The 24,082-nt window shown below is 37.8% G+C and overlaps 1 protein-coding gene across 2 annotated transcripts in view; it reads left to right on the forward strand.

Moving 5' to 3' along the window:
- LOC121317184 (transmembrane protein 8B-like) overlaps positions 1 to 24,082 on the forward strand; it is an 83,350-nt gene that overhangs the window by 50,218 nt on the left and 9,050 nt on the right. For both annotated transcript variants that reach the window (XM_041252853.1, XM_041252861.1), the window contains exons 4-9: positions 643 to 776; positions 1,621 to 1,889; positions 15,520 to 15,905; positions 19,181 to 19,277; positions 19,805 to 19,928; positions 22,509 to 22,651. In XM_041252853.1, the coding sequence (XP_041108787.1) occupies positions 643 to 776; positions 1,621 to 1,889; positions 15,520 to 15,905; positions 19,181 to 19,277; positions 19,805 to 19,928; positions 22,509 to 22,651 (1,153 nt within the window). The remainder of the gene's footprint in view (positions 1 to 642; positions 777 to 1,620; positions 1,890 to 15,519; positions 15,906 to 19,180; positions 19,278 to 19,804; positions 19,929 to 22,508; positions 22,652 to 24,082) is intronic.

Genomic DNA, 24,082 nt, shown 5'->3' on the forward strand with positions numbered 1-24,082 from the left:
CCACTGAAAAATGCTTGGTCCTGAAAGGGTTAAAAGAATTGTATATAATAAGCTGTGGCAAAATATTCCCCCGAATGAGTGTAAATGACTAGGGGGGTTTAATTAATTTATTTTTAATCTGTACTGTCCGATTTACCCATACTCCAGATAATCTTAAATCAGCATTTTGTATGTGGTGTTCTAAATAAATGTACATTCGCATGACAAAATGCACAATTTTAAATGAAGTTTAGAAACTATACACAAAATAGATATTCCCATTTTTATTATTTCCATTTGGCTGCTGCTCGCTGGTGGGAGAGCCGTATCCCAGTACGCTAGTAGTTTCCATAACAGCGAATTAAGCTTCCATTCATTTTTTTAATCTCGTTAACATGCATTTTGATTAAAGAGTTCCCCTTATCAAGTCGTTGAGACAGGAAGTGATGCGTGTGACCTGTGACAAGCTTTTTAACGAGAAATGCATTCATTAATAACCTCATACAGCTGCAATGTATTTTTGGTATGTTGGGTGTAAATGTTAGTTCACAATAGAAGAGGGTTTGAATTCACAGAATTGCCTTGACCCACTTTTATTCGCAGGAACAATTCATCAGGGAAGAAAAAAAACAAACAAAAAATTATTTCTCTCTCTCTGTGTAGGGGCTCTATGAAGAATGCCAATACCTCTTTCAACCCCAATTAATTGTGCAGAGATTGATTGGTATTCCTGTCCTTTATCCTGGATACTTGGTAGATCAGATGATCCCAGTTCACAACAAATCCGCTCTCTATAAGTAAGTGGCACAGCTTTATCTCTGTTACTAATGTTACAGATGTAGTGTGTCATTGTTATGTTTATATTTTATCATGAGGAATGACTTATGGGAAAGGGAGATAGCACAACTGTTACTTAAAGATAAATTACTCTACTAATGTGTTTCCTACCGTACAGGCAACACACACTGAAACCATAAGTGAAGCTATTAAGTACATTATTTCCTTTGGTACAGATGCAAAGAAAAACAGTATGGATAGGCTGAATCCCAATGGAAAGCCCTTAAGCAAAAGTGCTAACCTTCAGTACTTGTTTAAAATGCATTCTGCATGTACTACACTCACACTGACTCTACAGCACCTTGTTATGTTTTTAATTTATAAAACAGTCAAGTGTATTTTTACGATCTGTGCCCAAAATTGCAGTAAGAACATTAAGAACACCATATAAGCAAAAGAATATAGGAAAGTTGCTGCTGTAAACATTCATTTCTGTAGTACAGAATTGTGGACTGGTGTGTTGATCAAATCATCCCAAAATACATACAGCAGAATTTTAGGAGTTTCACATTTGGTATTTGTTTTATTAAGTAAGGAGTGAATATAGCACATATAATTTAAACTGGTTTGATATTGATGTGAACACTCTGTACCATCTATATGACATTATAATTTCTAACAAGTATTGTGGACACTTTGTAGTGAAGGGTAATGAGTGTGTGTGTGTGTGTGTGTGTGTGTGTGTGTGTGTGTGTGTGTGTATATATATATATATATATATATATATATATATATATATATATATATATATATATATATATATATAATTAACAATTTAATTACAGCCTTTTTTCTTTCTTCTAGAGTGTACATTCCCAATTACAGCTCCAGAATCAAGGTGCAGCTTAAGGGCTGCAGAATTAGTAACAGAACTATGGAGAGCTGCCCTGTCATTCTGAAAATAAGAGCGAAGGCACCCCCTCTGCATAACTCAACATACATTGACTGTAAAGATCGCATGAGCTGTGAGCTGGAGACTAAGCTTCCCTTTTGGGAACACTGGTACTATATCTTGCTTGACAAATACATTGGGAATGTCAACTTTTATTTCCGGATTCAAGTTCAAGTGAAAGGTAAGTGCAGTTGTCCAACTGGATACAAGTACATTATTATAATTAGTTGTACTTATACACTACTGGAATTTACAGCCATCATATTATCAGTTGTCTGTTTTTGTTGTTTTTTTAATATAATTTTTGAGTGATCAATTATTATTTTTATTTATTTTCCCCCAATGTTTTTTTCTCCTTACCGCAGCGAGTCCCGACACAGCACAGACGTTCTGAGGGTGTGTGAGCGTCCTCTGATCTCACAAGCCTAAAGTCAGAATTGCTTTTACAGCAATCCAGAGCAGAGGTGGGCGGGCTACTGATCCCGGAGAGCAGAGATCAGTCCTGCTTTTCATCCACTCTGGATGTGCTCGGTGTCTGGCCAGTATGGTTCATTGTTGCGTGGTGAAGAGAAGCAAACTGTGCCAGTTTCTCGTCCCCTACCCTGGCCTGGGAGCGTCAGAGCCAGTGTGACACCCCCTTTTGAGTCAAAGTTCGGCCTGTTTGCACAGCTCATGTTTGTTTGTTTAAGAAAATAAGACTGCACACGCTGCCTGTGGTTAATAGTTAACATACAGTGCCTATATAGTTTGTTGTGCTACAACCTGAAATCTTGATGGATTTAAATTAGATTTTTTTTCCTTTGATTTTCACAACCTACTCAACACTTTCAATGTGTGAAAAAATGGGGGGGGGGGACGACACACAAATCAATTAAAAATAAAAAAATAGAAAATTCTTCATTAGATAAGTATTCACCCCCTTTGCTATGACACTCCTAAATAAGCTCTGGTGCAACCAATTGCCTTCAGAATTCACACAATAAGTTAAATGGAGTCCATCTGTGTGCAATAAAAGTAGTTCACATGATTTCAGATTAAATACACCTGTCTCTGTAAGGTCCCACAGTTGGGTAGTGCATTCAAAGCAAAGATACTACCATGAAGACCAAGGAGCTTTCAAAACAACTCTGGGATAATGTTCTGAAAAGACACAGATATGGGGAGGGGTATAAAAAGATTACAAAGGCATTGAATATCCTTTGGAGCACAGTCAAGTCAATCATTAAGAAGTGGAAGGTATATGGCACCACCCAGAATCTGCTTAGAGCAGGCTGTCCTCCCAAACTGAACTGAGCCGGTAGAAGGGCATTGGTCAGAGAAGCCACCAAGAGGCCAATGACAACTCCGAAAGACCTACAGCGTTCCATGGCTGAGATGGGAGAAACTGTCCATGTGTCAACAATAGCTGCGGTACTCCACAAATCTGGCCTGTATGGAAGAGTGGCAAGAAGGAAGCCATTTCTGAAAAAAGCCCATGTAAAATCCCACTTGGAATTTGCAAAAAGTCATGTTGGAGACTCTTTAAAGATGTGGCAAAAGATTCTGTGGTCCGATGAAACAAAAATTGAACTATTTGGCCTAAATGCAAAGCATTATGCCTGGCGCAAACCCAACACAGCACATCACCCAGGTAGCACCATCCATACTGTGAAGCATGGTGGTGGCAGCATCATGCTATGGGGATGCTTTGTCAGGGTAGAGGGCAAAAGGGATGGAGCTAAATACAGGCAAAACCTTGAGGAAAACCTTCTTCAGTCTGCAAAAGACCTAAGACTGGGATGGAAATTCACCTTTCAGCAGGACAATGACTCCAAGCGCACAGCCAAAGCGACACTGGAGTGGCTTAAAAACATGAAAGTGAATGTCCTAGAGTGGCCAGGTCAAAGCCTGGAGTTGAATCCGATTGAGAATCTGTGGCAAGACTTGAAGATTGCTGTCCACCAACAATCCCCATCCAACTTGACAGAGCTTAAACAGTTTTCCCAAGAAGAATGGGTGAATATTGCGACAGATGTGCAAACCTGGTAGAGACTTACACCAAAAGACTCACAGCTGTAATTCTTGCTAAATGTGGTTCTTCCAAGTGTTGACTCAGGGGGGTTAATACAGTGACTCTCAAAAGTATTCACCCCCTTGGACTTTTCCACATTTTGTGTTACAACATGGAATCAAAATGGATTTAATTTGGAGTTTTTGCCACTGATCAACACAAAAAGTCCACAATGTCAAAGTGAAAAATTAAATCTATAAATTGTTCTAAATTAATTACAAATACAAACAAGAAAATAATTGATTGCATAATTATTCCCCAACCTTGAGTCAATATTTTGTAGAGGCACCTTTGGCAGCAATTACAGCCATGAGTCTATTTGGATAAGTTTCTACCAGCTTTGCACATCTGGACACTGCAATTTTTACCCATTCTTCTTTGCAAAATTGCTCAAGCTCCGTCAAGTAGGATGGGGACCTCTGATGAACAGCAATTTTCAACTCTTTCCACATATTCTCAATTGGATTGAGGTCTGGGCTTTGACTGGGCCACTCCAGGACATTGATCTTTTTGTTTTTATGCCACTCCAGTGTGGCTTTGGCTGTATGCTTAGGGTCATTGTCTTGCTGGAAGATGAATCTTCTCCGAAGTCCCAGGTCTCTTGCAGACTTCAGCAGGTTTTCCTCCAGGATTTCTCTGTACTTTGCTGCATCCATTCTGCCCTCTATCTTCACGAGCTTTCCAGGCCCTGACGCAGAGAAGCATCCCCATAGCATGATGCTGCCACCACCATGCTTCACGGTACGGATGATGTTCTCAGGATGATGTGCGGTGTTAGGCTTTCCCAAACATAGCGTTTAGCGTTGAGGCCAAAAAGCTCTATTTTGGTCTCATCAGACCATAGAATCTTCTTCCACTTGGTCTCAGAGTCTCCCACATTTCTGGCAAACTCTAGCCGAGATTTTTTCAACAATGGCTTTCTTTTTGCCACTCTCCCATAAAGGCCAGTTTTGTGAAGCACCCAGGCTATTGTTGTCATATGCACAGTGTCTCCCAGCTCAGCCGTGGAAGACTGTAACTGCTTTAGAGTTGCCATAGGCCTCTTGGTGGCCTCCCTGACTAGTGCCCTTCTTGCCCGGATACTCAGTTTTTGAGGACAGCCTGTTCTAGACAGATACACAGTTGTGCCATATTCTCTCCATTTCTTAATAATAGACTTTATTGTGGTCCGGGGTATATTCCATGCCTTGGAAATGTTCTTATATCCTACCCCTGACTGGTGCTTTTGAAGAACCTTCGTCTTCGTCTTCATGATGTAGTTTTTGTTAGGAAATGTACTAACCAACTGTGGGATCTCCCAGAGACAGGTGTATTTAACCTGAAATCATGTGAAACACCTTAATTTCACACAGATGGACTCCATTCAACTAATTATGTGACTTCTAAAGACAATTGGTTGCACCAGAGTTTATTTAGGTGTGTCATAGCAAAGGGGGTGAATACTTATGCAATCAATTATTTTATTATTATTTAGTAGGTTGTGTAAATCAAAGGAAAAAAAAAAATCAATTTAAATGCATCAAGATTTCAGGTTGTAACACAATAAGCTGTGAAAACATCCAAGGGGGGTGAATACTTACTATAGGCACTGTAATAGGTAGGCACCAGTGTATTTTTGTTTATAATGGCATATGCATCTTTAAAAAATTGAGTTTAACACTAGAACGACCAAAGCGGTCATTTTGACTTCTTTTGGAATTTAAACTTAAATTGCTGAGCGTGTTTAAGCTAAGGAGCTGTGCTTTCCTGACTTTTCCTAAATGTATGTACTAATAACCCTGACAAAGAAAGAGTCGCGTAGCTGCAAAAATTCGCAAGATAAAATACTGTCATACCTATTCCGACCCGGAGCAATTCATTAAACAGCAAAGCAGTGTTTGGAATTACTGCAAATTTTACCAAACAAGATTCTGATGCAGCAAAGATGGACAATGCAAGAAGTGCACTCCATATTTTGAAAAGTACAGGATCTGTGTGATTTGTGCCAGCACTTAGACTTTGTAAACGATTATAAATGAAGCCCATTCTGTTCAATTGTTTATTTATTCATGTCATTTCGATTGTAGTATGTCTGTGTATAAACACATAACTTGCGTATATGTGCGTTGTTATGTAGGCAATATAAACCCATTTATTTTAAAACATTTTGATACGTGTTTACTTTGTTTCAGTTGTATAGTTTTGTATGTATATGATATACCTGTATATACACAAATTTATTTTCAAATATTTGTTTATTTAATTTTTTACCGTTTTTTGAGGATGCACGTTATGTAATATGTCTGTATATAAACACATTTCTGTTCAAATGCCCATTTATTTACAATGTTTCGGTTGTGTAGATGCTTTATATGATGTTCCTGAATAAAAATAAGACTTATATTCAATTGTTTGTCCTTTCAGTATAATATTTACGTTGTTTTTAATACACCGGTCAGATAGTGTTAAAAACTCTTGCCCTGGTGGTATTGCTTCTTTGGGCCACATTTAACCCTTTGCGGGTCCTATGTTGGATCAGGTCCGACATTACAATTTTACCTTTCAAAAAGATGTAAAGCACAGCTCTCTAGTCATTTTTTCTCCTGAAAAAGCAGTGAAAACCTTTCACTTGGCCGAGTGAGACTGATAGGAGCCGAATTAGGCCCAAAAAAAAAAAAAAAAAAAGGCGTATCTGATAGCCCCATGCACCACAGAGATAACATGGAGACCAACAAAGGAGATAGCTGCTTCTGCATCCAGCACTCAAAGAATATCACAGACATTTGCAGAGCTTTTTGAGATGTTATAGTAATAAAATAATGACTTGGATCACATTATTAAGGAGTCTGGTGATAAAACGAGTGATCAGGAGAGGATTTATCAGTATGCACGTCTATAAAGAGGTATGTGAAAAATACAGTGAACAAGGGGTGGGGCTTGGCTGGAGATGCAGATGCAGTACTGATGTCATTGTGCCATGCAATGCTTTTTAAACCTGTTTTACTCTGAAAAAAATACTTTAAACAGTGCGTGTAAAATAAACAGCGCATGTGAAAATAAATTGGACCTGACGCTCTTGACAAGCGCTGAATAAATGGACTGCAAAGGGTTAAACCATGGAATGCAAAGAGCCTAAAGCTGAGGCAGACAAGCAAAGCTGTGAGGTGGAAGGTATGGGAAAATGACAATGAAACAACAAGAGGGAATGATTACATGCTGTAAAGCCTGCCATAAATATCTATTGTATTTTTTTAACAGCTTGACAAAATGAGCTGCTGCTATTTCTGAAGAAAATAAATCTCTGCCATGAAAATAATCTACCCCACAATATTGCTGCTGATTAGTTGTGTAGAGAAAGGTTTTTAGCCTGTAATGCAGCTTGCCAGAAAACCCTCTTTGTAGTTCAGTGCTTTCTATCTCCCTGTCACTGACCTCCTTGCAGGATATCTCTCTGATGGGATTAGATACACGGCACTGTGTTTTTTTTTTTTTTCTTCTAGCAGCTTAGCCACACAGTACCAATGGTTTACTTTCTCTCACTTGAGGTGCAAAGCTTGTGGTAAAAGAATGTGTCATGATTTAATCCATTTACATATTTTGCACATACCAAATCTAAGGATTCGTAACCGATAAATGTCTGTAACAAATATAACAAATTCTCCTATTTCTTTGTGTCATTGTCAAATCTATGTATTGCTGTGTGGTCCAGTAGTTAAAGAAAAGGGCTTGTAACCAGGTGGTCCCTGGTTTAAATCCTGGCTCACTCACTGACTCACTGTGACCCCGAACAAGTCACTTAACCTTCTTGTGCTCCGTCTTTCGGGTGAGACTTTGTTGTAAGTGACTCTGAAGCTGATGCATAGTTCACACACCGTAGTCTCTGTAAGTCGCCTTGGATAAAAGTGTCTGTTAAATAAACTAATAATAATATTTTTTTTTTTTCTAAATGAAACTTTTGGATGAATCAATATTTAATATCTGCATCATGTGTTTCTTTTGTTTGTTTTTTTAAATAGCTACTACTACTCTATAAGTAAACTCCAACCACTGCAGTATATTTTTTGATTTAGTTTGTGAATTGTCACTTGTAAGTTGATCTCTCAATTGTCTAATACACTTGAGGCTTTACCTAACATGTGGGTAAATACGTATGCACTGTGATGAATATGTTCCTTGACTAGCAGAAAGGGCATTCATAAACGGTGTGTCTGCTTTAAGAAAAACTGATATCTGTATTAGACTAAAACCACTGTTGGTCTCAGGGGGAGGTTATATGTTTAAAAATTAATTCATACACAATGTGGCTTTATAATGCAATGACAGGAGGGTTTATAATGAAATGACAGCAGGGTTTATAATACAGTGACAGAAGGGTTTATAATACAATGAGAGGAGGGTTTATAATGCAATGACAGGATGGTTTACAATGCAATGACAGAAGGGTTTCTAATACAATGAGAGGAGGGTTTATAATACAATGACATGAGAGTTTATAATACAATGAGAGGAGGGTTTATAATACAATGAGATGAGGGTTTATAATGCAATGAGAGGAGGGTTTATAATACAATGACATGAGAGTTTATAATACAATGACAGCAGGCTTTTAAATTGTATCTTTTTTACTACTAGCTTATAGGTAACATTTTATGACCCATTTATTGCCACAATCCTGCAATAAGAACCTGAGGAAGGTTGTGTTATACAGTTGTAGTACATGTTGACATCTATATAAACTACAGGAGTTTCTTCTGGCCAAAAGTAATCATTCCCGAGGGAACCAGGTGTTGCTGCTCGATTTATTAAATTTATGTAACGCGTTGGATGTGAAACCTTTTGAAACATCCGAAATTAGAAATTAAATACCATTAAAATGTAGGTATCCATTGAAGTTAAGAGAAAACGATGCATATGTATATCAATTGCTCACAGTAGTCCAGCAAAGTTTCTAGCTCTTTATTAGAAGCAAGATTATAAAGGGGCTAAAGCTTTTTTTTTTTTTTTTTTTTTTTTTTCTGAAGCACGTATTGCAAGATTAATTAATGTTTAAATTTCCTGCTGGAACTGCTTTAAATCATGAGAAGCTGGCTGGTGCTTGAAGAGCATTGGCGCTCAGGCAGGCATGGTCAGTGTAATAGGAATGGAATAGTGTTGAGATGCTGCTGCTGTGTTTAAGGAATACCGTAAGTTAGACCAGTTAAGATGTGCCTGAGGGGAAGCTCTTACAAAACGTGTTGGCAAACTTAATTTCTACCTTTTAATGATGAGGCTTGTACTGAGTTCCTATTGTTGTAACAATAACTGAATCCAACTCTGAGTGGTCAGTGCTACTAGCAGCAGAAAGCTCTTATAAGTTGGAGCTATATTCACAAAGCATTTTGCAACAGGTTTTACTATGTTACATAACTACCAGTAACACATACTGTATGGTACATGCAGGAGTTATCCTATCTTAACCCCATGAGTTATGTATTAGAAATGTATCACCTTTAAACATGTAAACGTAGTTTAGTTTACTACTAATAAACATTTAGAACATGTATAAACTAATATTAAGCAGCTGACAAGGCTGTACCATTTATACATGAGAAATGATACAGACTGTGTAGGATCTTTTAGCCAATTAGAGCACACTCTTTGCCTTCGGTATTGCACAACACATCACAGAGAAACCCTATTCAGGAAACAGAACTGTGTCTATTCAGTAGAGCTCATTAAAATAGGGCCCTTCATAGTGTTTACATATTTTTACAGAGACTCAAATGCTGTTTATTTGCACAACCTCAGTGCATACAGATTGTACACTTTTGATATCAATTGCGTGATCTGTCTGTTACCAGTATTGTAGATCATAAATTGAAATGTTGTACAGATCAAATTGCTGATGTTTTACTGCTTGCTGTGTTTCACAAATGCCAATGACAAACCCTAATTCCTGTCAGCTCTCAGCAAAAACAAACCCCAATCCTTTTGAGGTGAAGCCACCTTGCTCACAAAGCAGCAGTTCAATGTATATCTACCCTTCACACAAGCACAAGATTACAAACAGTTCAACCAGTACAAGACCAGCTAATATGCTATTTTCATTGTGTTTTAAATTAGTAATGAATGATGATCTAAGTTCAATAGATAATTGCTGTCAGTGAATATTAATTAAGTTACTCTAACCAGTCTGTAAACTAAAAGCTCTGGATTTGCCCCACCTCATATCTCCTTACAACAACTGCAGCAATATTTTCTGTTTTGTATTATTGTTCTATAAGAAGTATTGGGGCACCCTGATGTGTGTGCACAGTGCTGTTCCGTGGGGGAGAGTACCGTTTATGTGCGCATCATAAATAAATCAATGTTCAGAAGACTGAATTGATGGCGCACACATACACACTCAAAATCCCCCAATAACATTACATGTAATTATACAATCCTAAAAATTACTTCCAATAAAAATTGCAATCCATCAATTCTGAAGAAAATTGTATTTTGGGATGTAAGAGTAAGCTTGATTAGCCAATTATCATTACAGTCTGTCTATAAAATGCACTGTTTGCAATCTGAAATGAAAGCATTGGTGTGTGTAACAAGTATTCATTATATTCAATATTGCAATGGTTGTTCAGACTGAAAGGCAGTAAGGATGTCAATGTTAATGACCTTGATTAGTCACTGAGCCACTTGTAGAGGATATAAAACCATTCAAAACTGTGTGCATTTTAAAAAGTTAGTATTCTAATGGAAGCGTTTTTAATTTGGTTTTCCAGCTTAAATGGTCTTAGATACAAAACAAGCGCAGGTTCTCTGCTTTGAAAAAGCCTAATGGTTTCATTCTGCGCAATATATTTAATGCTATGATTCAACAAAATACACTAAAAATCTCAGGATGTATAAATTAGAGGCTACCAACATATTGAAGAAATACCCAAAGAGGCAAAATCAGTATGTTGGGAAACTGCTAAGAACTTATAATTATTTATTTATATAATTGTTATTTGTTTTTATAATATAATTGTTTATTTTTCAAGAATAATTATTATTTCTTGCCATAATCACTTCTTTACCTGATTGAAGCAGCACAGCTGTGTTTTTCTTTTTCATCAGTTTGTTCTCCTTTATCTTGGTTTTTCTGAAATGTCTCTCACAGTATGTGATTCTCTAGCTTGTGGCGTTTCCACGGTTACTCCTTTTTCAGCAGCGTAAGTAGTTCTTGCTTCAGAATAGATAAAGGTTATTTTTTTAGAAGTGTGTTTTTTTTTTAGGTAAACCTCAGCTGGCAGTCAAACATGTTCTTGTTTTCTGCCTTTCACAGTGTCAGTAGATTCTTGCTGTTGACCTTTTAGTCAAAAAGTCAGTGTGTTCTCATGAAGCAGGTTCTGTTTGGGGCTTAGCGAATGCTGTTGTTGCTGGTTTTTGTTTTTGTTTTGTTTTTTCTACATCACAGTTCACATATGAACTTCAAAACTTCTGGTCAGCATGTATATCTAATTTTAGTAGTTCAGTACAGGCAGTCCTCGCACTTACGGCACAATTGGTTCCTGAAAGTTGCGTTGTAAGTTGAAGCGTCGTAAGTCAAAACACATTTTCCCATAGGAACAATGTTATAAATTGGGATTACGTTCCTGACTGTTCGGACAGTTAATATAGTTTTACAAAAATGACCCGTTATATTGTAGTCATGCAAATATTTATTTAAATCTTTACACTCAGCCCGGTGATTACGAGCATATTACTGACACACCTACTTGGCATGTTTAAAAGCAGAGACTCTGGGCTTTCCAATGACGTATTCAGCGTGTGTATGTGGAACTCCTAGCAGGAAATACGATCGCCAGAAGTTAAGCCCCTCATCATGTGACAGAGTTCACAGCTTAGGTTTTGTTTTGAGTCATTGCTCTTATCAGTCACTGTGAATGGCTAAAAAAAAAAAAAAAAGGTTACATGCATTAAAAAAAACGGCAGGGTGACCACGGCAGGTACAAAGGTTTGGACACCGAGCATACGCACATGATACATGCCGTGTCGTAAATGCCGTATCGATGTCGTAAAGTCAAATCGAGGTAATAATGCAAAAGAGTCGGAAGTGCCGCGCGTCGTAAATCGAAGCGTAGTAAGTCGAGGATCGCCTGTACTTTGCCTACTTAATACTATAATGCTGTATGTTCTGATGACAGCTGGACTAGTAAGGGGCAGTAGTCTAGATCTTTAGTAGTACTGTACTCAAAAGACAAATGTTTCAAACAAGGAGTGGTATCCAATTGATAGGACTCTTCCTTGCATTTTACATATTTTTACGGTTGTAACCGCACAAAAGAGACTCATGTTTATGTTTGATTTTCATAACCTCATAAAGGTTTACATCTGTTTAGGTGAAGTGAACACACCCCTATAGGTTAGAATTTGGGGGATATTTATAACAATAAAGAGTGCTAATATATATATATATATATATATATATATATATATATATATATATATATATATAATTTAGGCATCCGTGGCATCCGTACTAAAGAAGAGTCTTCTGCATTCTTGTTCATTAAAATGAGCGATTCAGAGCCCTGGGGAAGCTAGTTCAGAAAGTTGTTGTATAGATGCATAGGTCCTCAGTACAGTGAAATCTACCTTCAGAGAAGCAAAGTTAAATCAGAGAGAAAAAAAAAATTGAATTGGAATAAAACTAGCAAGAAACTGCTCTGAACAATCTTGTACCTGCTCTGCAACAGATGGTATCTTTCTATTTGCCACTGGTATCAATCACTTTGAAAGCACTCCCGTGCGTTTCCTTCAGCAGCAATCTCAGATCGAACTGCTATGTCGGCTGGCAGAAATTAATCTGTCGAGGATTGATGAAGACGGGACTTGAACCACTGGGGGGGGGGGGGGAATTTGCTGGTAAAACAGAGGGCTGAGAATACAATTTGGGAAGATCTGATATTTTGTAGATGCATGGTCCAAGGCCAATGGAGTTTGAATTGCTGTTCCCTTCCATGGCAGTGGTAGTGGTAGGGGTAGGTTTCTGCCTCAAATGCCAGGGATTTTGGGAGTTATATTTTACTTCTGATGACCACTTGAGTTCAATCAGTAAGATTTATTTTTGGCACCTGAGGAATATAGCTAGGTTGAAGCCCATGCTGTCCCTGATTCGTGATTTGTAAACTCAAGAGCTGATTATTGTAATTCTTTGTTTGCTGGCCTCCAGATGCCTTACTGAATAGGTTGCAGCTCAAAATACTGCAGTCACAATACTTACAATACCAGGTCTACCTGTCACATTTCTCGTTTTAAGATCACTACATTTGCTACCAGTGAAGCATCGAATTGGTTCTTAAATGTTGCTCTTCTTTTCTGGAAATCCATGGTTTTGGTCCTATCTATATACTTGCCTTACGCATTCACGTACTTTGAGATACAGATCACCAATAATGGTCTCTTTTTAATTCCAAGAATTTGATTGAAAATGTATAGTATGTTTTATTCAAAAAATATATATTCAATGTTGCAGAAGATAAATGCCTGTTTTGTAAAACTGAAATGGTACTTTAATGCTTTAATGGAAGTAATGAAACAGTGCATTTCTGTTCAGATAAAACACTTTATAGTATATTTTTACTTTTTATTTTTACTGCATTCAATGCAGCAGGGGTTGCTCCAGTTAATGTACGCCTATATAGTAAAGTTAGCCATTTGTTATAGCCAAATTAAAAACAGACCGTAATAGTTCTGTGACCAGAGCAATGTTTAATCTCCAGCAACTTAAGAGCCAGAGAAAATTGATGTTTAGTGTTGTGAACTGGTAGCCAAATATAATTTACACCATTTTTAGTGAAGTAATAATAACACTGTTAATTGTAAAATTACATCAATCTAATATTTTTGACTGCTTAAATGCACCATCTAAGAAGATTATTAGTTTTTCTTTTTAAAACTAGCAGTGTGGAAAATTACATTTTGGTGTAAAGACCTTGATAAATGTGGTCCCCTTACTCGCTGCTTTAGGTTTGGGTGTAAGTTCAGCATGTTTAGTGATCACAGATTAAAGCACAGATAAGTAGTAATAATCGCCTGAAGCCTTATACTGTTTGGAGGGGAACGTTTATTGCAACAATAAAGTCATGTCATATTGCTCATGGTTTATCACTGCTAATACAATGCTGTGCCTTTAGACCTTAGACAAGTTTTCCTGGTGCTGAGGTAGCTCCTTCATGCTTTTGAAGTTTCTCATCTTTTCCGGCTGCCAACAGCACCCTGCAGAGAAGTAGAGCAGGCTGACACCCAGACTGCAAGCACAAAAAAATGATAATTCACTGTATATAGTGCATCTGGGTTCAAGTTTCTTTACATAAATCTATAGGTTAAGCTTACAGATAGCACTTGCAAGTTATTAAAACTTTACACCGGTAGTTTTTATACATTGAGTGCACTGTGTATGATTTAACTGGAAGACCTTGGGATTGCTAGGCAGAGCACAAGAGTGTATGTTATGCTGTAGATCCGTTTCAGCTGATGGTGCTTTTTAGGAGAATGCCTTTTCCACATTTTACCACATACTACCAGGTAAAAACGACCTTTGCACAGGAAAAACATAGTCAGCAACTGAAATGCAAATAAAAACCAAGCATAAACAATTGGCACTTCATTTCAGTTTGGGAAGGCAAGCATGTAGCGTTGAGTGCAATTGTGTTTCAGTGCCAACAAAATCCAGATATTTTATTAGTAACATGACTGAGAAAAACAGGGTGTCCAGATACCGCCAGTAATATATATATATATATATATATATATATATATATATATATATATATATATATATATATATATATATATATATATAGTTTTAAATAGATTTTACTTTCAGTACTGTATAAAGGGTACAGCAATCTATGGGCTATATCCTAATCTCAAAAACAAATGACAGATTTACACTCACAACCTTCTCCAAAGCAAAATGCAGTATGAACAATGGAAGCTCATTACTAAGATAGCATAATTTCAATAGTAAAATTCAAATAGAGCCTATACAATTATTTTCAACCCTTATTCAGCTCTAATATTTTACCGAGCGGCGCAGCTACATTTGAGATTATACAGAAGTGATTAATATGCACTGTGCATGTTTGAGATAACTATATAATAGGTCCAGTTTGTTGAAGTAGCAAGCATGTCCACTGTTCAGGATTGTTTCATTGTGCAGATTTGTACATGCCACTCTAAACCATTGCCAACTTTGTAATTAGGCATTTTATAATTAAGCATTCTGGATATGTGTTATTACTAGTGTTTCCATCAAATATATAGTTGACTCCAGTCAAGTTTATGAGCTGCAATAAATTATGACAAACCTTGATGCTTAATATCTCCCAGGTTGCAGATCAGTGCTAGAACTCATAAGGTTTATATATAAAGTCTGCAATGCATAAGCCACATCAGTGTGGTTGTCAATTGTGGTTATATGCGTCTTAGGATTTTAAAAGGGCCCTTGTTAAAATGAAAATGGTTTGCTTTTTTGTTTAATTCCAGCCCTGTGTAGTTCTGAATATTGATGATGCTTATATTGTTCTTTACATTTTTGTTCAAGAAGCACATATTATAGTGTTATGCAGATGGATGTTTTTTTTATTTTTTTGCCTGAATGGTTAGGTTAGAAGTTGTACAAACAAACAAACAACCAAAAATAATGCATGAACTTGTGTGCTTTTAATTGTTTTTACCATTTCTCTCCCCACCTTCTCTAATACAAGAGGATATTTTCATTGTGTGTTTTTTTTTTTTTTTTTTGTATTCCCTTCAGATTGTTCCAAGCCCAGTATTGCAAGAAGCAGCTCCCCAAACTCAGCCCTCAACATGCCCCAGTCATTTGGCTTTCCAACGGGCTTGTCCCTCACAGATTCCCTACCCGCCGCTGGTTTACCTCCAATGATGCAGAACATCTCAGAGAGTACCCCCTTTGTAAATGAAGACACTGGCACTCATCTGCTGCCTAGTTCTGACATGGATACATGTTGGCCAATAAGGCCAACTCTTCGGAACGAGCTGGACACTTTCTCTGTTCATTTTTATATATTTTTTGGACCAAATATCTCCATCCCTCCAAACAGAGCAGCAGTGTTTGCAATTAACCTGATGCCTGTTCTAGACAGTGGTGGGGTTTTAAACCTGGAGCTTAAATTAAATGTGGTAAGTACAAAATATTGTTAACGCATGTTCAGATACAGTGCTTATAATAAACATTAAAAAGTGAAAGAACGTTTGAAATGTACAGTACTAATGGATCTAAACTGGGTTTATTTTAGCACCCCCATATGCAAACTACAGTCTTGTCATAAGTAAATACGCATCCCGTTTTAATCTATGTATGTTCTTGTTACCGGTACAGTTGATTTTCAATTGTCATGCTGAAAGGATTGATTTATTTCAAAATTAAAAATCTGATATATGACTGAGCCCTTTCTCCTTTTGGGAGCACCGAAGACCAGAAACAGCAACTAACTATCTGACAAGTAGTGTGACAGTGTGTTAGTGTGTGTGTTTGTGTGTGTGTGTGTGTGCATGTGTGTAACCAGTGTACAACCATGCAACTAGATGTTTAAGGACAGCAAACATAAAGGTGAGCTTTTTTATGTAACAATTAAAAAGTAGGCCAATTACAGCCAAAGTGTTCTAAGAGCTTTGAAACACACACACACACACACACACACACACACACACACAAAACTCGGTTACCACTAAAACAATTAAAGACATTAAAAATAATTATGAAAAATGTATATAGCAGCTCATAAAGTTTGTATTCAGTTATGTTAAAGCTAAATAAGGAAGTGCCAACTGAGAACACGTAGGAAACAAACACAAGAAGAACAAGCTTGGTTATACTCTGTAGGCACAGAATGAATGGATATCACTTTTTATTTCAACTGAATTAAAATTTATCTATATGCTGTGTTAATGGTTTAGAAATATAAACCCACTGACTGATTAAAAGCAATGTAAGAACGTATTAATTAAAAAAAGGTTTGTGGCAGAAACTGACAGCATGAAAAATGAAAAGATTGATTGCGGAAGCACTGTTTCTCTCCTGGGAAGTCTAAAAATAATTGTGAAAGTATAACCATTCATAAAATGTTCATACAGTGAGTTTGGTCTTTAGATTTGTTTTATAATAGATCAAATAGCTAAGCAAACAGTTTAGGTTTATGAGAAATGAGTTCAAATGGCCAATTTATCATTGATTAGCCACCCACTAGGGGGCCTTGATTTGAAGAGAATGGCATCTAGTCCACCTCTCCTGCTTCCTGTCTATAAACCAGCATCAATAGAGCTCCCTAGACAAAATCTCACACAGTATAAAACATATTCTGTTTAAAAACATATTTTTTTCTTTCCTTTTATAAGCTATAATTCTTTTTATCATGTACTTTTTTTTCTACTCATTTGAAATGGCCAATTAAATGTCACTTTACCACTGCAACCCACTTACGATCAGGAGGACTGAAGATCAGTGGTGACTCTCCACTCCCTCTATCAAGCCAATCCCCCGTTTTCTTAGATATTACTGTTCCTGAACCCTAAACTCTATGGGCTGCTCAGGCAAACCCAACCTATTTTGCTCCCTAACCCCACCGAAGTACAAAGACCAAGGTAGCGCTCCATTTAGACCCCCAGCAGGATTCGAGCCTTGCTCACTAAGGACCCCCTTAGTCCAACTGTTTTTACTTGGGGAGCCACATTCATGGTCCCACGTTCAAAGATCACATAGTGGTATGTTCTGCTGCAGTGATGATGCTGTTGAGAATACCTCCTTGAACGATGCATAGACAGTGATCTGCATATCTCTTCAGCAATGGCATGAAACCCCAACCTTGATCTTCAAGAAAAAGATTATATTTGAGTATATTAGTAAATTGACATGATTTATCTCAGCCCTTAGGATAATGTATGATTTATGCATATCTACACACTTGGAGAAAAAGATCTTAGTTTTTGGCCCACACACAATTCACTGATTTCTGTGTTCTTAGCCTCGGGGTGGTGGTTGAAGGGGGAGCAATCTGGCTGTGTTGAATGTCAGCCAAAGCTATACTCCAGAGCATTTCTCCCTGGATAGGCTCTGTAAGACAGTAATTAATGGAAACCGACAACCAAAAGAAGCCAACCTGCTGTAGCCTGAAAAGGCAATTACCTGACACTAATGAGCCGATATGAGCAAGTGCAAATGAAAACAAGAGTTACGCGCAGGAACAACGTCTCATAAAATTGTATCTACAAATAGGTTAAAAAGATGTCTTTACAGTTATTTCTTTATTTATCCTGAGGAGCGATCTATGCCACATGAAGCGGAATGTGTTTGTTATATTACCCAGCATTTCTACTGTCAAATAAAAAATAATAATTTGGAAGACATCTGGAAGTTTAACCAAGCTACAAACTTAAGTGGACAGTTTTAGCTTGTGGTTGACTCAGTTGCCACAAAGACTGCATTGGCATGGAGTCCAGTGCTTCAGAAAGCTGTTAAACCCTTTAGTTAGAATTAGTAAAAGGATGGTGAACACTTATCACCTCAACCGATTATTTGACCATACAAAAAGCACTTGCATTACCAAGCTGACATGAGTGCCAATTCTGGGTGCTGAACTACTTTATTTTATACTTTTTTTAGTTTGACAAAAGTCAATACAATGCTGACATTTTACTGCAGTATGAAAGGTACATATTGCTGTCAATGCATGACCTTTGATGACTGAACACACATAACAGAAAAATGAATACATTCACTTAAATCTATATTTTCTAGGTAGTGTTTCATTCATGTTACTGGTTTGCAAATACCAAACTTGCCTTGAACAATCAAATTAATCGTAACATCATTTCATTAGGATTGCGGTATGAAAGGAACATGTTACGTGCGATGGATCCTTGGGATAAAGCAGCAGCATTTGATCTTTTAAACTGCTTTTCATTTCATTGTGTCTTTGGATAGGTGACCACTGCAACTTTTACCTAAGAAACTATTGATTGCTTAAATGTGATAATGCTATTTTAAACTGTTTACTGCTGATTAATACCATAACCCTTGATTTAGATTATGGAGGCTGTTTTATTTACATTAACTAGTACTGTATAATTTATGTGCCAGATTAGTTTTCGGTGTGTTCATCTTTGATACATCATTGTGTTTACAGAGCTTAAGCTCATGGCACCATCATAACTGTGGTAGAACATTGGCTGTAGTTTACGTTCTGTGGATTCAAGAATTCAAACACATATCAAAGAATAATAATTTGCATAGCAACTCCCCAGGATTTGGAATGATTTCCCTCATACTGGAAGATTGACTTTGACCTAATGTTCTTTAGTTTTAAACACTGCCTTAGATGTTTCCTGAGTTATCCAAGGGGTGGGGATCTAGTGCCTTTATACTTGACTACAACTGAGATGTTTTTGTTTTCACACAGTCCTCAGTGATGAGAGAAAATGTGACAGTGTTTGGCTGTTTGAATCACGGGACGCCCCTAACATTAGCCGACAATTCCACTGTGAGCTGCGAGTCAGGTGAGAAGTGTGAAACTACTAGAAAAACAAGGAAAGGAGCCATGCTTTTAGAAGTGCTATGTGTCCCTGTGGAAACAACATGTTCTGACAATTTTAATCTTATCCTAATGATAAAAACTCTCCTTCAAACTAAACAACTCTTTTGACTACAGTGAAAATTAAGTGATGAGGTAGTTATATTACATGGTTTGCTTTTCTTGTTTGAAATGCCCTTCATTGGGGGCCCCAGAGACTCTTTATCAAAGGCAATACTGCATTTAGTGTAGGTTGAGTCAAGTGATCATGGGCTAGCTGGTTCGAATCCTGGTCATGCCAAGTTCTCAAACTAGACTGAGGTCCATAAAAAGCGTTACTTTGGCCTTTGGGCACCTGTGGGTTAGGGAGGAAAATCAACCAGGTGCCCGGTGAAGCAAAGCACAGACTAGTGGTTCACAGTTATAATCAGGAATTTCAAATTGGGTAGACAATTTTTTTTTTTTAAAGGATTTTTAAAAAGGCTTTGATTTCCCATTTCCCTCCATGTCCAGAGTTCTCTGCAGGATTTGTGTTGTCTGTCAATACCACCTCGAACATCACCAAGCTAAGGATTCCATACCCCCAGACTGGCACCTGGTACCTGAGTTTGCGCTCTCTCTGTACAACAGACCATGGGTAAGATTTGTTGGCACTATTTCCTGTGAATTCTTTTGAGGAATCTTGAGGCATCATTCCAAACAATACATTCTGAGCTTTCCAGTATAGTGAATATAAATAGTGTGTTATAAATTAGACCACGTTTGCTTGATTTATTTATGTTTAAGTAATACTTGCAGTAGTAGTAATCAGGCAGCATTAATCTGATTTCTGGGGAGCCTACTTGATATCATTGTTAGATCCACACTGTTCATTGACAGCCCTATTTGGAAATCCAGGGATGTCATAAGCATAATAACAAAATCCCATCTGTCATTATCAGTGTGACAGAATCATTAAGTTGACTTCAAAGGTACATTTAGGATATGGAGCTATTCGACTGTGTGTTCTTACACAGCCTTAAGCACTGCAGGCAGCCAGTGTGGGTAAGCTTGCATTGCAATTATCTCTTCAGCATCAATTATGTAGGTAATAGGAAACAGCATCAATTCTGTAGGTAATAGGAAACAAAAGTCTTGTGTGGCAAATGTGTTACTTTTAACAGTAACTGAAGCTTTTCTCTGAGTTCAGCACAAAAAAAGTCATTTTCTCATTTAGCACCCATGTTAAGGGAGCGTATGTTTTTTTTTTTTTTTTCTAAACCCACTGCTGTTGGCTCCAGAGACTCAAGAGCACTACCATAAACTAACAGTACCCTTCACTTTGTACTGAGACCAGAGATAACTACCATAAACTAACAGTGCCCTTCACTTTGTACTGAGACCCGAGATGACTACCATAAACTAACAGTGCCCTTCACTTTGTACTGAGACCCGAGATGACTACCATAAACTAACAGTACCCTTCACTTTGTACTGAGACCCGAGATGACTACCATAAACTAACAGTACCCTTCACTTTGTACTGAGACCCGAGATGACTACCATAAACTAACAGTACCCTTCACTTTGTACTGAGACCCGAGATAACTTCCATAAACTAACAGTACCCTTCACTTTGTACTGAGACCCAAGATCACTACCATAAACTAACAGTACCCTTCACTTTGTACTGAGACCCAAGATCACTACCATAAACTAACAGTACCCTTCACTTTGTACTGAGTCCCAAGATCACTACCATAAACTAACAGTACCCTTGACTTTGTACTGAGACCCGAGATAACTTCCATAAACTAACAGTACCCTTCACTTTGTACTGAGTCCCACGATCACTACCATAAACTAACAGTACCCTTCACTTTGTACTGAGTCCCACGATCACTACCATAAACTAACAGTACCCTTCACTTTGTACTGAGGCCCAAGATTTCTACCATATTGGGGTCTCATGTAACTTATTTACTGATGATAAAGAGGAAGGGCAGATTTTTTTCTCTGAAAAATGAATAAAACAGTCTTAAACAGAATAAAACTGGCAAGGAATTGCTTACAATTGGGAATTCGTCTACTGGTTAGTCCTATGATGTTTCTTGCTAGTTTTATAGCATTAAAATTTTGTTGTTTTTTTGCCTTTGTCCATTTTTTTTCTTTGCCAAGTAGGGCCCAGAATCTTACAGTTAGGGTTAGGGTTAGTTAGCCATTGTACTGTTGTGTTGTTTTATTTTAATCTTTTTCACATAGTCATTTTACTGCATGTTTACAAACTATTCAATCAAACAAACCGTTCCTTGTTTATTTTGCCACTGGGGAGCTGCCGTCGCTCCCAGGCCATGTTTTTGTGTCAGGGGGGTGTAATTTTGATAAGTAGGGGTGAGGAGCCTCCCTCGCTCCCAGAGCCAGAGAGGGGTGAGGTTCTGCCGTCGCTCCCAAAGCCAGAGAGGGGTGAGGATCTGCCGTCGCTCCGAGAGCCAGAGAGGGGTGAGGAGCCTGCCGTCGCTCCCAGAGCCTCCGCCAGGAGGAGGAGCCGCCGCCGCTGCCTCGGAGCCCAGAGGGACCCCGGCCGCCGCCAGCTCCGCCACCAGAGGGATGGCGGGGCCCCCTCAACCAAAGAAGCTTGGGGGCTCCGACATCAACCACCGCCCACCACCACACCACCATAAACCCCGCACCCCAAAGGGACATAAGGGAGGAGCCGCCGCCGCCGCTCTCTGAGCACCAGAGGGAGCCGGTCCGCCGCCTCCGCCCCCAGAAAGCTCGAGACTTCCCCTTGCCTGCCTGGGTTGATATGTCAGGGGGGGCCGATCAACAGTGCTGCATGTTCAATCAAACAAACCAGTTCCTTGTTTATTTTGCCACTGGGGAGATACATTGTTTTTGTTCAAATTTCTAGTTTACAATGTTTCCTTGAGCTCAGAATCAGGGCCTTTGCAAAATATATTTTAAAAGTCTTCAATTATTCTTGGGTTTTTATTACGGCTTTGTGCATGAAACATAATTTAATCTTCCTGCAGGACAAATATATGTACATTGTGGGAGAGAGACTGCTAGTCTTCAGATGAATTACAGACGGCCTAGAAGACATTATTATTTGTCAGTTACTTCAATGGACTTTCTAAAAGTGGTCTTTGGTCATATAGGAAAAATAATTGCATGACTATAATACAGTGTGTTTTTACAGAAATATAGGTTTGATTATTATTTCTCTTTTTCTTCAAAGGTTTGCTGTATGCAGTAATGTGACAGCTGAAGTGTATTTGAGGTCTTATCTTACACCTTGTATCAATGACTGCGGGACATACGGACAGTGTAAACTTCTTCGCACAAATAATTTCCTGTATGCAGCCTGTGAGTGCAAAGCAGGTAAGATTTATTGCTGTGGTAGTTCGTATGAGGAGACTGGGATCAGCAGTGAAAACCGATGTGCGTAGCAAAGGAAAGAGGGCCCTATGCATTATTAATTGTAGTTTTGTGGTCTTGCATTATCCTTTCAAATAGACCTTTATTATGCATGCATTAAGCAAACCAGGCAATTTACTTATTATAATGAATTTTGAAGTTCAGTGTGTTTTTTTTTTTCTGGAATTTGCAATACAGCAAGTGTTGTAAACAGTTGTTTTTCTTCATTTGTTAATAGATATGCAATTTGCACAACATAAAGATGTATGTATTCCGCTCTGCAGAGATCCCTATATAGGAGGAGAGCTTATCTGATTCTTGTATGGAGTTATGCAATGCCTATTCATAGCAGAAATATCAGTGATTAGTTTAAAACATGCCGTTATTCTTCTTCTATAAAATGGTAGTATAATGTGTTGGAGAAACTCAAATAATGAGTCGTTCTGGAGCAATCAATATCAAGCGTGACACACAGTTTAATTAAGTGTATGTTGAAGTCGTTAGAACTGTCTGCAAACAAAAAGATCAATAGTGAATGTTTTTAGAAAGGTAGTCTCCTGACTGGAGTTATGAGTAAAGTCACTTGTCTCTTAATGTGCACCAGTCAACAGTAGTCCCTATAAAGCCTCACAATAAATAGACTTTGACTGGCAATAGTAAGTGATTTTGATTCAGAAAATAAGGTACATATAACTTCACAAATTGTAGTACCACTAAGTCATTATCTTTTTAAATATTGTGATAATTGTGTGTGGTTTACTTTGTGGAGTTTGTTTGTAAGGAAGCCTTGAGTGGTAATTAATAACGGTTATGGGAAATATAATTAGATCTGCCATGGTCTGATCATGGAAGTGAACTCATCATAAAATTGCTCAAATGGAGAAATTATGTCAAATATGCAAATTACTGTTTCACAATTGTATTTAAATTATATGGTATGTTTTGTTTATTTTAGCTAGACCAATTTATTCCCTTTAAATACACATTTTAATATCACAGATGCTTATGGCTGTGACTGATTAATATTCTATTTCAGTCAACATCTGCTCACAATGTAACAAACATCTTTTATGTCTGACACATTCAATGTAGCTTTATAGTATCCAGAAATAGCAATTTGGATGCAGAAAGATAATGCCTACAATGAGCGTGTTTGCTAATGGATAATTCAAACTTGTCTTGATTTCACATTGCCTCAAACCTAGTTTACTTTCATGATGAAAGCTTGTTTTAACTGTAATACACAATTTGTTTCTTTTAAATCCCAGGCAGTGGGCAATAGTCCACAATGAGATGTCAAACAGGCAGAGTTTATTAAAGCACAAATTCAATACAGAGGGGGGCATACAGACACAAGACACAGGTTGTACAATTAGTGTCTGGTGCAATCATACT

Source organism: Polyodon spathula, chromosome 1 (assembly GCF_017654505.1).
Source record: "Polyodon spathula isolate WHYD16114869_AA chromosome 1, ASM1765450v1, whole genome shotgun sequence".
NCBI classification, from domain to species: domain Eukaryota; kingdom Metazoa; phylum Chordata; class Actinopteri; order Acipenseriformes; family Polyodontidae; genus Polyodon; species Polyodon spathula.